The following is a 17,061-nucleotide window of genomic DNA, read 5'->3' as shown; positions in this document are numbered from 1 at the left end:
AAATCACATAAAAATGAGCCTTTTTCTAGGAAAATTGGCCTTTAAACATTTGCCTAAAGTGTTGTCCCAGATTATCCTGTTTTCCAACAGCGAAGTTCAAATACTCCAGGTTACCTATTACTTCCATCATGAATTGGATTCACGAACCACCACAACCAACAGAAACCCAGGCTTGGCGAAATTGGAAGAACTATACCGGTCATCCGGATAGGCATTTCAGAAAATGTGCCCGTCCGGAGAAAATTTAGCCGGACCGAAAAAAACAACAACATAACTATGTACATTAACATAAACCCTTAATTTAAGCTCAACAAACCACTGCCAGTGCTTTATCCTAATAAGATAACAGTTTTTCGGTGTTCATCAATTCGTCTTGATAGTCTGGACAATCTTCTTCAATTACCATATCTTCTTCAGTGTCACACAGTTAAGCAATCTCCTTTTCGAATAAAATTGCAGTTAACGGAAACTAACTTGTACAATGACATTTTTGGAGACCTATGACAGGGGTTTTTCTGCCTATTTTGGGAAAAGGAGTCTGACCAAATTGGGAATTTTTTATCGACAAAATTGGTCATTTTGGGAATTTTTGCTTCGATGAAACGGCTCATTTGGGAAAAAATTGTGAATTAATCATGCTTAAATAATTCAGTGGTTTAACAAATAAATTTGTTTTTATTTGGTTATTTTGTCTTCTTTATGTAAACAGATGCAATATTGGGCATGTTCAATGTTAATTCAAGTACTGCAGTTTTTTTTTTCAGTTACAGTTACACTCTGTGATAAGAACTGAACAGTCAAAACCTTATAGCAAATATTTTTGACCAAAACAAACACTGGTTAGTCACACAAGTTATAAGACATTTCATTCTTAAAAAAAAAAAAAAAAAAAAAAAAAAATTATTATTTTTTTTGATTTCAGAGAAATCACCCACAGCATTGGCCAAATCACTGCGGAAATCCGGACTTCTTCATGCACGTTTTTGACCTAACAACAATCACTTACGCTGGCCGCATACGCATTAAGACCTATTTTCGCAAGACGCGACTATAAGTGTGATTTGGTTGTGTTGAAAGAACACTGTGCATGTATGAACTATTTACATCTAATTGCGATGGCGATATAATAAATTCATAATAAGCCTTGTGAGGCCACATATGATCACATGTAGTATATTTTTATCTAAGGACAAAATTGTTCGGTTTGAATATACGTGCACTTTAGAAGAAACACATCATGCGGTGGATATGCGACAATTAAACCTTTATTTTCTATTTAAATATTTATAAACGTGAATATACGACTTGCTTTAACGATACAAGCGTTAATTCGTTACTGATAGGATCATGCGGCAGCAATGAATAGGACACTCCTCGTGTAAGTAATCATCATAGTCTAGGGACCCTTCAGATTTTGCATCGTAAAAAGTGTGACCCAGTAATATTGCTTAAAATGGTTGAGCTAACTTAATTTTCATCTTTTCTCGTGCTCTTTAATTACCCACATATTTAGGTCTGGTTGATAGTACTTTTACTTCCCACAGAGCAATTCGGTTCAAATTACTAATAACAACAATACACATTTTTAGCTTTATTTCAAATGTGAACATATTTATTTAACGCAGACATGTACATAATTTTAACACAGAACAAGGGCTGTTTGTAAAACATGCATGCCCCCCTTATGGGCCTATCAGTTGTAGTGGCAGCCATTGTGAATACGTTTTTGTCACTGTGAACTTGACTTTTGACCTAGTGACCTGAAAATCAATAGGGGTCATCTGCCAGTCATGATCAATGTACTTGAGAAGTTTCATGATCATAGACCTAAGTATTCTTGAGCTATCAACAGGAAACCATTAAACTGTTTTGAGTCACTATGACCTTAATCTTTGACCTAGTGACCTGAAAATCAATAGGGGTCTTCTGCCAGTCATTATCAATGTACCTATGAAGGGGGTCATCTGCCAGTCATTATCAATGTACCTCTGATTTTTTTATTTTATGATCCTAGGCGTAAGCATTTATGAGTTATCATCCGGAAACCATTTTTCTATTTCGAGTCACTGTGACCTTGACCTTTGACTTAGTGACCTGAAAATCAATAGAGGTCATCTGCGAGTCATCATCAATGTACCTATGAAGTTTCATGATCCTAAGCGTAAGCGTTCTTGAGTTATCATCCGGAAACCATTTTACTATTTCGAGATCAATAAACCTATGAAGTTTCATGATCCTAGGCCAAAGCGTTCTTGAGTTATCATCAGGAAACCATCTGGTGGACCAACCAACTGACATGTGCAAAACAATATACCCCTCTTCTTCCAAGGGGGGCATAAATATAATATTAATTTTTAGTAATCTAAATTAAATAAAAATTGCTAGATTGTATTTTCCGAGAAATTATCGGAAAACATCGTTAAAGTTAAAGGGTATCTGCCAGCTTATGCCATTATAACACAAATGTTAAATGACAAAAGCTGTTGCCCGGTTCACGGCACGCGGAGCCTACCCTATTGTGAACCAAAATCTTTTTGTGTATTTCATCCTAGTAGTTACCTTGACATAGAACAGACACATTGGTTACTTTTATGAAATTCTTATAAAACTTGGTATACAAATTGCGACATTGTTGCCCATTTGTCCGTCAGTCCATGTCCGAATAGTAGCTAAAATTGAGAAAACTCAGTAAGATTTCATGAAACTTAATATTCACATAATTTTCAAATACACAAAATAATACATTGACCATTTTAATTTTGTGATAAAACTTGGTTTACAAATGAACTCAGAAAAGCAATGTGATATTTATTTTGTCCCTACCGTTTTCACATGAAGGGATTTACGGTTGACCCACTGTCCATCGGTCTGTCAGTCAAATAAACCTGGATCTGGTTACAATGTTTTCCTAAGATTTCACCAGGTTACCTACTTTTTGGACACACTCAACCCAGGCTTACTCAACCAAGATGAGCATGTCGATCAGGTTTCATCAACATTGAGTCGAAAAAAGCCTGGTTTCTTCCATCACCTGATGATCCTCTAACACAGCAAGTCAATCCTCGAATGTCCGAAATATGTTCTGGTTCTTATAGTGGCAGGCAAAAACAAGACCTATGATTTTAAGTAAATTTGTTATGTTCATATATACATTAATTATTCCAACTATTTTTTTTAGCTCGTATATGTTGTTATACAATTGTATTAAACATGGCCATTTAAGTCTTTCATAAGATTCTAACTAAACAAAAGAGTTTTAATTTCTTTTAAAACTCTTGATGCAAGCAAACGATGAACGGCAGTATTGGGGGAAAAAAACTGGCAGACAATATGTATTTGACCATCAAAACTAGAGAAGACTGAGATAAAGATATGCAGAAAATGAAGCAACACCAGTTCATACACAGTGCTAAACTCACATCATAGAGATGTTTAAGTTCATGGATTTCAAGACTATTAAAGCTCAGGACTTTGGTACAGTCTCCCCATCTACAGCATTTCTCTTGAACCACATGAGAGATGATATGTGCATCTTGCTGTCCTATGGAGTGGAAGTCTTCCTTGCAGGATATCCATTTGCACGAATACTCCTATAACAAGCAACTTTGTAAACTGCAGATTGGAAGCCAAAGTCAATTAACTTACAGTGTCCACATTTTTAACTTTAGTTATAATCATTGACTAAGTTTTTCACAAATGTTATTTTTGATTAAAAATGTTAATGAAAAGGCAAAAAAAAGAGATTTACTGTGAAATAAGTCAATGGAGATAAGCCTACTAATAGCTCTTGGTGTGTATTGTGGATTTCACCATGATTTGTTATCTATATATTGATATTTTCTATGAGTTCTTTACGCAGATACACATCTAATCAGAGCCTCTGTTAATGTAATAAAAGTATGTTACTGTTCTGTTCTTCTGTAAATAACATATCTAAAAAGAAAGAAAAAAAGTAAATTTGCACTATTGTATGAATATGGCATACACTTATTTTTCCATGTTGAAATCTTATTAAATTCATGATATGAAGCCCTAAAATGTTTGTAACAAACAGATGGATGGACTGACAGACTGACCGATGGAAAACGCCAACACTATATCTCTCTGGCTTTGGAAAGGATAATGATTCAACAGAAAGTAGAAATCATCAATAAAAACTTGATGCATCTAAGTTAACTTAGCAATTAGTGAGTTCAATATGTCCTTTAACTGAACAAAAAACAGATGTTTCAAAAACTTAACATGATTTGTCATTTGTTGCAAATATTAAGAAGCACTTACAGGTCCTGGGTTTCAATCACCAACATATGATAAAATAGTTCTCAGTAACAAAAGGCACAAAAATGCAAGAAAAAAATCACTTTAATGTTAAAATAAATATATATAGTTATTCAATAAACGATGTATATTTTGTCATAAAGTACCGGTCCTGGATTTTTCTCAACATCATTTAAGAGCATCAACATCCGCTGGGACAGATTAACATGTTGTTGAATACACAGCTGCATCATGATGTAATGAGGACCACCTTGTCCACACATACGACCCAGAATCATCAGCCCAAACATCTTGATCCACATGGTGGGTGGGAAATGTTTGTATGTTCCTAAAGAACAAAACATGGTAATGATTTATCATTTCAAGTATAAAAGGCAAGCCTTAAAATTCTTAGAAAGCTTTAACATCTGAAGGTTAATATCACCCTGGCTGTGCAGATCTTGGTAATATACCCATTTACAAAACATTCCTTAAAGCCACACACCTTGAAATGAAATATCTGGCATAGTAAATTTGGATATAAATAAGAAACATATTTTATCTTTGCCAATTAGAATATATCTGGTGGTTGCAAGGTAGAAATCCGTCTTTCTTGTGCTTTAAAACTTAAAAATAATTGTGTTTCTCGAATTGAACATGTACGTATACAAATCATACATTCAGTTTTAAAATATAAAAAAATAAATTACTTGCTAACTAGGCTATAGATTTAATGACAATTTTGCACACTTTCAAATTGCATCTATATGTACTGAGTAACATGCATTTCATTTCAAGGTGTGTGGCTTTAATGTAATAAACAAGAGTGCTAAACTGTCACAAGATACACCCGTTTGAAGGTTTTGGACACCATGCTAAACGCTGGAAATGCACTAAGTGACCTAGTTTTCGACCTGGCATGACCTATATCTGAACTTGACTAAGATATCATTAAGACACAACTTCTGCCCAAATTTGGTGAAGATCAGATGAAAACTCTTTCAATTAAAGAGCTTACACCATGCTAAATCCTTGAAATGCACCCTGTGAACTAGTTTTTGACCCAGCCTGACCCATATTTGAACTTGAACTAGATATTGTCTAGATACAACTTCTGACCACATTTGTTGAAGATCAGATGAAAACTACTTCAATAAGAGAGTGGACACCGTGCTAAATGCTTGAAATGCACTAAGTAACCTAGTTTTTGACCTGGCGTGACCCATATTTGAACTTGACCTAGATAACATTTTGACACAATTTCTGACCAAATTTGGTGAAGATCGGATGATAACTACTTCAATTTGAGAGCGGACACCATGCTTAATCCTTGAAATGTACTAAGTGAACCCCTGACCTTGTTTTTGACCCGGCATGACCCATAATTGAACTTGACTTAGATATTGTCTAGATAAAACTTCTGACCAAAGTTTGTGAAGATTGGATGAAAACTACTTCAATTAGAGAGCAGACACCATGAGAGATGCATGAAATGCTCTAAGTGACCTCGCGACCTAGTTTTTGACCCGGCATAACCCATATTTGAACTTGACCTATATATCTTTTACACACAACTTATGACCAAATTTGGTAAAAATCAGATGAAAACTACTCCAATTAGAGAGCCACCAATGCTAAATCCTTCAAATGCACTAAGTGACCCCGTGACCTAGTTTTTGACCTGGCATGACCCATATTCAAACTTGACCTAGATATTGTCTAGATACAACTTCTGACCAAGTTTGGTGTAGATCGGATGAAAACTATTTGAATTAGAGAGTGGACACTGTTATCGACGCCGCCGCCCGCCAAGGGTGAAACTATAATATGTCCCGTTTTTTCAAAACCGGCGTATAAAAATAAGTAATATCCCTCACAGGGTTCAGGTCACACAATTAACTTATAGACAATAAGCAATACTTAATTCATTCGCTTCAAACTGTTTCTCTTGACAGATAACAAATGTTCAATCAAATTTTCATTCAAGATCTTGTCACTTCATTTGGTTACAAATTTGAAATATACTAAAATTTGCCTTCATAATGGAAACTTCTATTTTCCAAGCATGCCTTCCACTTCCTTGAGCTGACTTCGTTGAGTTCATGATTAGCAGATGCAATCTGTAAGATTTACTTATAAATAACTCTAAAATAAGTGATTGTTACCCAAAAAATAAAAAAATATAAATTCTTTTGTCTAATTACACACTTTCACATACATAAATGTGACACACTCATAAAGGCCCATAACCATCCAATCAAAATATTCAGAAATAGAGGTGCTCATTATACTAACAGTAATGACTAAGTTTGTATACATGTATGTTTTTTCAACTATGTTTTGCAAAATATTCTCATGCAAACCAGGGTTTCCAATTTAATAAGCCACATGTACATTGCATGTAACAGGGGTAAGACAATGCTAACAAGAAATGTGGTTGTCAGAAACACAATGCCCCCTAATGCGCCACTTTGATTATTTTTTTTACCTTTGACCTTTAAGGATGACCTTGATCTTTCACCACTCAAAATGTGCAGCTCCATGAGATACACATGCATGCCAAATGTCAAGTTGCTACGTTCAATATTGCAAAAGTTATGAAGAAGGTTAAAGTTTTGGTTAAAGTTTTTGAATTATTTTTTTTTACCTTTGACCTTGAAGGATGACCATGACTGTGACCTTTCACCACTCAAAATGTGCAGCTCCATGAGACACACATGCATGCCAAAAATCAAGTTGCTATGTTCAATATTGCAAAAGTTATGATGAAGGTTAAAGTTTTGGTTAAAGTTTTGGGACACACACACACACACACACACATGGACACATACAATGACAGACAGGCCAAAAACAATATACCCCCGATCTTTCGATCCGGGGGCATAAAAATAATCCTGGTTGTGTTTTTCAAGCAATCTAGCTAAAACAAACAGGTTTAATAAAATAGAAAGATTAACTAAAATGAACATACCAGTTATATAGGGCTATAACTATCATATTGAGTATGTCAACACAAAATCGTGTCATTAGTTGCTAAAAGATACAGAAAGCATTATATGGGAAAGTGCATGTGTTGACCTCCTTTTTTTGTTACTTTATTTGTACATAAAATGCTTGTCAAGCATACACAAGTTAGTGATTTAAAGTCATACCATTGGTGAGCCTATCAGCTTAATTTTACTCTCTTTTCCAGTCTCTGGTTGCTTGATGTGGCGACTGCAGAAGTGGCTCAGCAAAGCGTCTTCGTTGGAGCAAACAACCCTGCATTCTGGACACCGATTGTGCGCCTCCTTTAAATATAAAACTTTGTGAAACATAAAAATATATTTAACATTTATTTTTCATCATTTTAACCAATAAATACCTACTAAACAAGAACTTTGACATTAACTTAGATAAGAAAACATATATATTATTTTCAATTAAATTGTTAAACAACAGCTGTCTCCATAGGATGACGTATGCCCCCAATAAATGCTTTGATAGAAATTATGAGCATTTTTCGAACCCTAAACGCGGACCCTAAGGTCAAGGTCATGGGGTAAAAATTTGTGTGGGTATGGAAAGGCCTTGTCCATATACACATGCATATCAAATATGAATGTTACATCAGAAGCGACAAAAGAAGTTATGAGCATTTTTCGAAACCTAAACACAAAGTGTGACGGACAGACAGACATCAGACAAACAGACAGAAGGACAGTTCGATCACTATATGCCCTCCTTTGGCGGCATAAAAAAAGTTAATCCAGAAATGCAAAATAAGTCCCAAACTAGAGAGCGGACACCATACTTAATCCTTGAAATGCACGTAATGTAAGCAAGTTAGTTCAAATAACAATGTACACAATTTCAATACTTTCTTAAAGTTAGTTCAAATAACAATGAACACAATTTCAATATTTTCTTATCACTTAATCAATAATTATTATTTAAAAAAAAACATCCTGACAGTCCCCTCACATTTATGTGACTGAACTATCAGTCAAAAAAACGTTTGTTAGCTAACAGGGAGATATCTGTTATGGGAGAAGGTTCAAAATATTTTTGCCATTTCTTATATCACACTGCAAGTGTCAGTGCTACTGGCTCTGGGCATTTTCTATTTTTATCAAACCACTAAATTCAATGTATTTTATTCAGAAAACTTTGCAAAAGACAACCTCAGTGTCTGGACTGACCTGATGCACCAAATCGCACAAGTCAGCTACATCTCTGAAATTATTTCAATACAATCATTTTCATTAATAAAAATAGATAACAAGAGCTGTCAGAGGACAGCGCGCTCGACTATTCGAGTGCTTGACAGTATAACGTAAGCCATCATGGGGAAATTGTTCATATTCAATAATTTATTAGATGATCTTTCAAAAATAAAAAAAGGAAAAAAATAAAAATTTGGGGAGGGGGTAGGGGGGGGTTGAGAGGGGGGTATAACGTGGGGTGTAGTCATTTATTAGACGATCTGACGATCTTTCAAAAATAAAAAAAGGAAAACAAAAAATTTGGGGGGGGGTGGGGCAGGGATTCTGGGTTGGGGCGTGGGGTATTGCGTGCTGCAGCTAGGATTTGAAAAGGGCAGGGGGATTTTTTTGTCAAAAGGGCACTTTGGACGCGCAGTATTTTGTCAAAAGGGCACTTTCGAGCGCGCGGGCGTTTCTAGAATGCTTCGTAATGCATGTTAATTTATGTGTTATCAATAATTGTAAGAATAAATTATTCCCATTGTCATTAAACAATTCAAATTTAATTACTACAATGAGAAAAAAATTAATTACAATGTATTTTAATAAGAGATTTATTAATCATCATATGTAAAAAAAAAAATTAATTTTTTTTAAGGGCAGGGGGGGCCCTAGGAAGGTCAGGGCGGAGGTTCGGGAGGGCAGGGCGGGGCGCCCTTCGATTTAGGCCTAGCTGGAGCACTGGTATTGCACGGGTGGAATCCATTGTGGTATTCAGGTAAGTGTTGTTTTGTCACAGTATTAATAAAATCTTATCATAAATAAAGAAGTTATGTGAATTTAAGCAAAATGTCCAATTCTCAAAGTAAAAAAGGGGCCATAATTCTATCAAAATGCTTGATTCAGTGGTCTAATCTTGTTTATAGGTTGGGGTCATGTTGGTAAACAAGTATGCAAAATATAATAGCAATATGTCAAAGGACATAGGAAATTTTTGGGGTAGTACGCAAACTTTAACATAGATTTATCAATAATATGCATATTCTGAGTATAAAAGGGGCCGTAATTATATCAAAATGCTTGATTAAGTGGTCTGCTCTTGTTTGTAGGTTAAAGGTCATGTTGGTAAACAAGTATGCAATATTACAAAGCAATATGTTAAAGGACATAGGAAATATTTGGGGTAGTACGCACAATTTAACATAGATTTATCAATAATATGCATATTCTAAGTATAAAAGGGGCAATAATTCTGTCAAAATACTTGATACAGTGGTCTGCTCTTGTTTATAGGTTGGGATCATGTTGGTAAACAAGTATGCAAAATATGAAAGCAATATGTCAATGGACATTGAAAATATTTGAAGTAGTACGCAAACTTTAACATTTGCACGCTCACGGAAACGCCAACGCCGGGGTGAGTAGGATAGCTCCACTATATATATTTCATATATAATAGTCCAGCTAAAATACAGTCAACAATTAAAGAGTTGTTGTCACTGGGAATGTGATCTTGCATATATACACTTCATGTTGACAACATATTATTTTCAATTAAATTGTTAAACAAGATCTGTCTCCATAGGATGACGTATGCCCCCAATAAATGCTTTGATAGAAATTATGAGCATTTTTCGAAATCTAAATGCATTTTTGGAACCCTAAACACGGACCCTAAGGTCAAGGTCATGGGGTAAAAATTTGTGTGCGTATGGAAAGGCCTTGTCCATGTACACATGCATATCAAATATGAATGTTACATCTGAAGCGACAAAAGAAGTTATGAGCATTTTTCGAAACCTAAACACAAAGTGTGACGGACGGACAGACAGACATCAGATAAACAGACGGAAGGACAGTGCGATCACTATATGCCCTCCTTCGGCGGCATAAAAAACGTTAATTTAGAAATGCAAAATAAGTCCCAAACTAGAGAGCGGACACCATACTTAATCCTTGAAATGCACTAAGTGACCCTGTGACCTAGTTTTTGACCCGGCATGACCCATATTCGAACATGACCTAGATGTTGTCTTGATACAACTTCTGACCAAGTTTGGTAAAGATCAGATGAAAACTACTTCAATTAGAGAGCAGACACCATGCTTAAACCTTAAAATGCACTAAGTGACCCCATGGTCTAGTTTTTGACCCAGCATGGCCCATATTCGAGCTTGACCTAGATATTGCCTAGATACAACTTCTGACCAAGTTTGGTAAAGATCAGATGAAAACTATTTGAATTAGAGAGCGGACAAGAAAAGTGTGACAGACAGACAGACAGTGCGAAAACTATATACCCACTTTTCTTCGAAAGGGGGCATAAAAAATGTGGAGTAAAATATATACAAATGTGTTCTTTTTCTTTGCAGACTGACTTACCTATCAAAATAGTTACATAAACAAATATGTATAATTATATTGTTAATATTATGCGCATAAATAAAACATTTGCTATTTCATGTAAAATTAATTGTAGACAGCAAATAATGAAACAAGAAACCGTTTGAGACAGGTGATGCTCCACAAAGGTTTTTTTGTCACAATATTGCACTATATATTCAGATAAAAGGAAACCTCTTGAGGGGCATAACTTTGGACAAAATAATACAATGGATGGTTAAGTAACTTAAAAATTTCAAAGGGCCATAACTCTGTAAATAAATCATCTAACCAGAACCCACTAATAACATGCGCATCTCCTCAAGGTAGTTAAGCTTCCCATAAAGCTTCATTGTATTCCAGTCAGTAGTTGGGGAGAAATAGCCCGGACAAGAATCGCACTATATGTACAGTTTATAGAAAATTTCAAAGGGCCATAACTCTGTGAAAAATCATCCGACCATAACCGGCTTATAATATGCACATCTCCTGTTGGTAGTGAAGCTTCCCATAAAATTTCATTGAATTCATGTAATAAGTTGCTGAGAAATAGCTCGGACAAGAATTGCACTATATGTACAATGGAAAATTTCAAATGGCCATAACTGTGGAAAATCATCCGACGAGAACCGGCTGATAATATGCACATCTCCTGTTGGTAGTGAAGCTTCCCATAAAGTTTCATTGAATTCCCGTAATAAGTTGCTGAGAAATTGCCTGGACAAGAATTGCTCTATATGTACGATGGAAAATTTCAATGGGCCATAACTCTGTGAAAAATCATTCGACCAGAACCCGCTGATAATATGCACATCTCCTCTTGGTAGTGTTGCTTCCCATAAAGTTTCATTGAATTCCATTCATTAGTTGCTGAGAAATAGCCCGGACAAGAATTGCACTATATGTACAGTAAATGGAAAATTTCAAAGGGCCATAACTCTGTGAAAAATCATCCGACCAAAACCCGCTGATAATATGCACATCTCCTCTTGGTAGTTAATCTTCCCATAAAGTTTCATTGAATTCCGGTCATTAATTGCTGAGAAATAGCCCTGACAAGAATTGCACTATATGTACAGTTAATAGAAAATTTAAAAGGGCCATAACTCTGTGACAAATCATCCGACCAGAACCCGCTGATAATATGCACATTTCCTCTTAATAGTGAAGCTTCCCATTAAGTTTCATTGAATTCCGGCCTTTAGTTGCTGAGAAATAGCCCGGACAAAAATTGTTCACGGACGGACAGACGGACTGACGAAGCGGCGACTATATGCTCCCCCCAAAATTTTTTGGGGGAGCATAAAATGTCAAATTAACATGGATAATAGAAAATATTGTGAAATGCTTTATTGATAAATTAGAAACTAGATAACACTTCTAAAATGATTGCAAGTTTCCATGACTCATTGAGGAATAAACCATGTAAAAAGTTAGTTTTGCAAATTTATATAGTTATGGGAAACAAGTACATTAAATTTAAATACCAAAGCTTTTTTTTATAATTGTATATGTACCGGTAAAACACCGCTTCATTCGTAAGAATGTCATTTGAGCCTAGATGAAGATACAGCTGTTGAACATCCATCTTCCGCAAGTCTCTCAACAATGCATGGCGAAAACGATCACAAGAAAATTTGGCACCTTTGAAAACAGAGTTGGCGAATGTCTGTGTAAATAAATCACAAATATACATGAATGAATACACAAGGAAAATTCATGCTTTGCCTCAAGATTAAAATGAAAAGTTTGCAATTACAATTCCCTACAATCTGTAAAATATTCCACACGCTTAAATAAAATATATAACCATGCAAATTAGTTAGAAAACGCAATGATGCCAATCATTGCACATCAGCATAATAAGTTTAACTTTATATTGATGACAAATACTGTAATCATACGAAGCTTAGGACTTGACATTTGAACTGTTTAAGTATAAAGAAATGAAATAATTACATCATTTATAGAAACTATGAGTATCACGTTTAAATGGTGGCATTTCGTGTTTTCTCAAAAATGTTTACAAAAACAGTAAACATTTAAACGACTGTTGATATCAACATAATCCATTTTAGTTCATTACGTTACAATGTTGCAAAACTTATTAAAAGCTGTTAAAAAAAGACTGGTATACATTTGTATCATGTGTGCCAGATGGCCCTTATTCACAACAGCGTAAACATAACAAAACACCATGTACGACCTAGACGTCTTGAATATTTGACACACTTCGGCACAAAGTGCTCGGGAAAATTTTCCAGCTATTTGTTGCATGATCATTCCCCGAATTGTCTTGAACATTTGACGCGCGTCAGCACAACGTGCATGAGGAAATTTTTTCCGACATTTATTCATCCGCATTCATTTTTAATTTAATAAACAGATACTCTTTTTTATGTACATCTTGTTAGGTAGAAAACAATAAAAATTTTACACAGGTGTAGTCTTATTGAAGAAATGTGGGATCAATATTTATTTGTCTTTGTTATAAAATACTACGGCATGTAAGTAGAAAATGTGTACCCAATGACTCAACAACGGCAAGAACAGTTGGTTTTAATATGACGTCATTGCCCAAATGGGTTATGATCTGAATATAACTTCTGGAAATAATCATTACTTTCAGTTTGGAAATGCGATGTCAATGACGCTTTTATAACTGACATATGGATACCGTTTAAACGGTAACCTTTTGTTTATTTCATTAATCATTTCGTTTTAACGTTTAGAAAAATGTGTACATGTGATACCATTAATAGAAACAAACCTGAAACTGTTATTACTGTTCTATACCATTGTCATTACATATTCTCATCAGAGATTGGCAGGCATTTGACAGCTATATCGTCAGGAAGAATATCCTTAATCCGATGAGCATTGGAGTTCCCAGCAATACGGTTCACTTTTCTCCTGTCTTGGGCACCTGAAAAAATAAAAGGAAAATGCTTCCTGACACAACACTGCATCCTGTTCAAAAGAGCCTGCGTAATAAATCTACTAATTATAAAAAGACAAGTCTTAACAACCCAAATACTACCTTAACAATACTATTGCAACAAGACTAATAAGGACGACTAAACTTGTCTTATGTGTATCTAACTACACAAAAAGAATATAAACAAAACAGATCAATCACGCTTTAATAAAAATAAAGGTCACACAAGTTAAAAAACACTAGTTTTCAATAATCAATAAGTGTCAAAATTGCAATACACTGGTCAGTGTTCAGTGCAAATATCACTATGAACATGTCAAAAGTGTCAATTATTGCACTAGTGTGTAACACACTGAATGTGTCCAAATGCGCGAAGCACCTGTTTTTTAATAATTAGTATTAAAGTGTCACTCAAAATTGCAATCCACTGGTAAGTGTTCAATCAATGCAAATATCACACAGTCACTATAAACACATCAAAAGCGTCAATTATTGCACTAGTGTAAAACACACTGTAAGTGTCCAAATGCGCGAAGCACGTGTTTTTAATAGATCACAAAATGGGTAATAAAACGCACAGTTGAACTTAAGGTGAAAAGTAAACACAAATCCTTCGTTCACTCACACAGAGTTACTAGGACTAGGTCGCGAAAATGAATGCCACTTTGAATTATACACTTTACAACGTCGAAATACACCAAATCACAATTAAAAGATAGCTATTGCAAGTTCAAAAACAAAACTGAAATATATAAGCGCCGAAATGACTTCTTGATCTCAAAACAATGTCACAAACGTATACAATACCGGATCTCAACCGTTTGAAAGCTCGTGTGTAATCAAAAGGGGAGATTATTCCAACGATGTTTTTTCTTGTTTCTCCATTTGGTACACCTCGCACGTTATTTGATTACGCTTTCTTCATATATGGTCATATTACACTCATTCATAACGTTTATTTATAGATGTTTGTGTTGTGACATATATGGTTATGATTACCATATAAGGTAAAGACGGCCAGGGACCAGAGTCGCTCTGCCAACATGTTAAAACTAAGATGTGGTCTGGTAACATAAAAGGATGAATATTTGTGCAAAAATAACTGGTCTGCCAGTCTGGTAACAAAAAAGGATGAATATTTGTGCAAAGTTATTTCAAAATCCTTCCATGAAAGAGTAAGCCACAGTCCGCACAAGTGAATCAGACTAGAAATACCGGTAACATACTAGAACCCACAGACAAATCATTTTTGCTTTAAAAAGAGTCAGCGTGCTTACCATGGCATGCGAAAAAGCTTTTATATAAACAGAGATGTTTTATGACACAAATCTGCACAATATATTTCGAAATCGTTTTTATGCTCCCCCAAAATTTATTATGGGGGGAGCATATAGTCGCCGCTTCGTCTGTCCGTCCGTGTGTCTGTGTGTCCGTGTGGCCGTCCGTGCACAATTTTTGTCCGGGCTATTTCTCAGAAACTAATGACCGGAATAAAATGAAACTTTATGGGAAGCTTCACTACCAAGATAAGATTTGCATATTATCAGCGGGTTCTGATCGGATGATTGTTCACAGAGTTATGGCCCTTTGAAATTTTCCATCACTGTACATATAGTGCCATTCTTGTCCGGGCTATTTCTCAGCAACTAATGACTGGAATTCAATGAAACTTTATTAGAAGCTTCACTACCAAGGGGAGATGTGCATATTATCAGCCGGTTCTCGTCGGATGATTTTTCACAGAGTTATGGCCCTTTGAAATTTTCCATTTTACATATAGTGCAATTCTTGTCTGGGCTATTACTCAGCAACTAATGACTGGAATTCAATGAAACTTTATGGAAAGCTTCACTACCAAGAGGAGATGTGCATATTATCAGCCGGTTCTGGTCGAATGATTGTTCACAGAGTTGTGGCCCTTTGAAATTTGCCATTGTACATATAGTGCAATGATTGTCCGAGCTATTTCTCAGCAACTTATTATGGGAATTCAATGAAACTTTATGGGAAGCTTCACTACCAACAGGAAATGTGCATATAATCAGCTGGTTATGGTCGGATGGTTATACACAGAGTGATGGCCCTTTGAAATTTTCTATAAACTGTAAATTTAGTGCAATTCTTGTCCGGGCTATTTCTCCCCAACTACTGACTGGAATTCAATGAAACTTTATGGGAAGCTTAACTACCTTGAGGAGATGCGCATGCCATTTGTGGGTTCTGGTTAGATGATTTATTTAGAGTGTTATTGCCCCTTTGAAATTTTTAAGTTGCTAAACCATCCATAGTATTATTTTGTCCAAAGTAATGCCCCTCAAGACGTTCCTTTTATCTGAATATATAGTGCAATATTGTGACAAAAAAAAACTTTGGGGAGCATCACCCGTCTCCGACGGTTTCTTGTTTTAATACGTTTAAAATCAACATTCACTCCAGCTATATTTATGTCAAATAGCCTACATAAAACGTTCTCAGAAATGTTATTTGTGCAGATACATTTTATTGTGCAGATAACTTTAAGGTCGCAATCAAACCAGTGTTTATTTAATGAAAATGTATTATATTAATTTGTCAAGCCTTTCCATGTAACGTATATGTGTACACGTATTTACGGTGTCTTAACTGCGCGACATATGTAAATATTGTTTAACACAAAACTTGCAGTTCTTTACCCTAAACGTTAAGAGCATAACCTAATTAGAAGAATAACAACTATATAGTTTTCCGACCTTTGAATAGATCCGTAATACTGATAAGTGTTTCCAGAAAATGTTTTCGTTGTACATTTAATAGTTATCTAGTGGTTTGCGTGTTGTTGTTTTTTTTGGCCATAGTTGTTAAAACAACCGTATACAACATACTTGAAATAAATCGATATTTCTTTTGGAATAATTCAAGCTCGACAGGCAAAACGGTACTTCTATTTGCCGAGAACACACAGTTCAACAGCCCTGACCTTTATCGACAGAACAAACAATCACACGTATTAAAGGGGCCTTTTCACAGATTTTGGCATTTTTTAACTTATTCATTAAATGCTTTATATTGATAAATGTAAACATTGGATCGTAAAAGCTCCAGTAAAAAATCAAGAATAAATTAAAAAAAGGAAAAGAACATTGCCCGGAGCAGGTTTCGAACCAGTAACCCCTGGAGTCCTGCCAGAGTCCTGAAGTAAAAACGCTTTAACCTACTGAGCTATTCCGCCGTGTATACTTACTGCACGTATTTTATACCTTATATAGGCAATCTTCGTAGTTATACAAAATTTAACGACAAAAACAGAACTCTCCAAATTAT

General features: G+C 35.3%; 1 protein-coding gene across 3 annotated transcripts; it reads right to left on the bottom strand.

The window, feature by feature from the left end:
- Window positions 1-2,650: 2,650 nt before the first annotated feature.
- On the bottom strand, window positions 2,651-13,735 carry LOC127831793 (uncharacterized). 3 transcript variants are annotated; one of them, XM_052356863.1, is made up of 7 exons: window positions 13,620-13,735; window positions 12,341-12,467; window positions 8,439-8,472; window positions 7,410-7,547; window positions 6,293-6,377; window positions 4,425-4,606; window positions 2,651-3,590 (listed from the first exon to the last, which is right to left on the bottom strand). In XM_052356863.1, exons 1-7 carry the CDS (start codon window positions 13,639-13,641, stop codon window positions 3,267-3,269), a joined length of 912 nt encoding a protein of 303 aa, XP_052212823.1. In that variant the 5' UTR covers window positions 13,642-13,735; the 3' UTR covers window positions 2,651-3,266. The 3 variants fall into 3 exon arrangements, with proteins under 3 accessions (XP_052212823.1, XP_052212822.1, XP_052212821.1); XM_052356862.1 differs by having other exon boundaries at window positions 2,652-3,590; window positions 12,341-12,492; window positions 13,620-13,727; XM_052356861.1 differs by lacking the exon at window positions 13,620-13,735 and having other exon boundaries at window positions 2,653-3,590; window positions 12,341-13,067.
- Window positions 13,736-17,061: the final 3,326 nt, after the last annotated feature.

The sequence above is a fragment of the Dreissena polymorpha genome, chromosome 5 (genome assembly GCF_020536995.1).
Source record: "Dreissena polymorpha isolate Duluth1 chromosome 5, UMN_Dpol_1.0, whole genome shotgun sequence".
NCBI lineage: Eukaryota > Metazoa > Mollusca > Bivalvia > Myida > Dreissenidae > Dreissena > Dreissena polymorpha.
This window is presented reverse-complemented; position numbering and strand designations above follow the sequence as displayed.

Coding starts and splice junctions, on each gene's coding strand:
- LOC127831793 (XM_052356861.1), bottom strand. CDS start 12,519: ATGTATATTTGTGATTTATTTACACAGACATTCGCCAACTCTGTTTTC. Junction 8,473..12,340: donor AATGAAGCGGTGTTTTACCG/GTACATATACAA, acceptor AAATAATTTCAG/AGATGTAGCTGACTTGTGCG. Junction 7,548..8,438: donor TGTGCGATTTGGTGCATCAG/GTCAGTCCAGAC, acceptor TTATATTTAAAG/GAGGCGCACAATCGGTGTCC.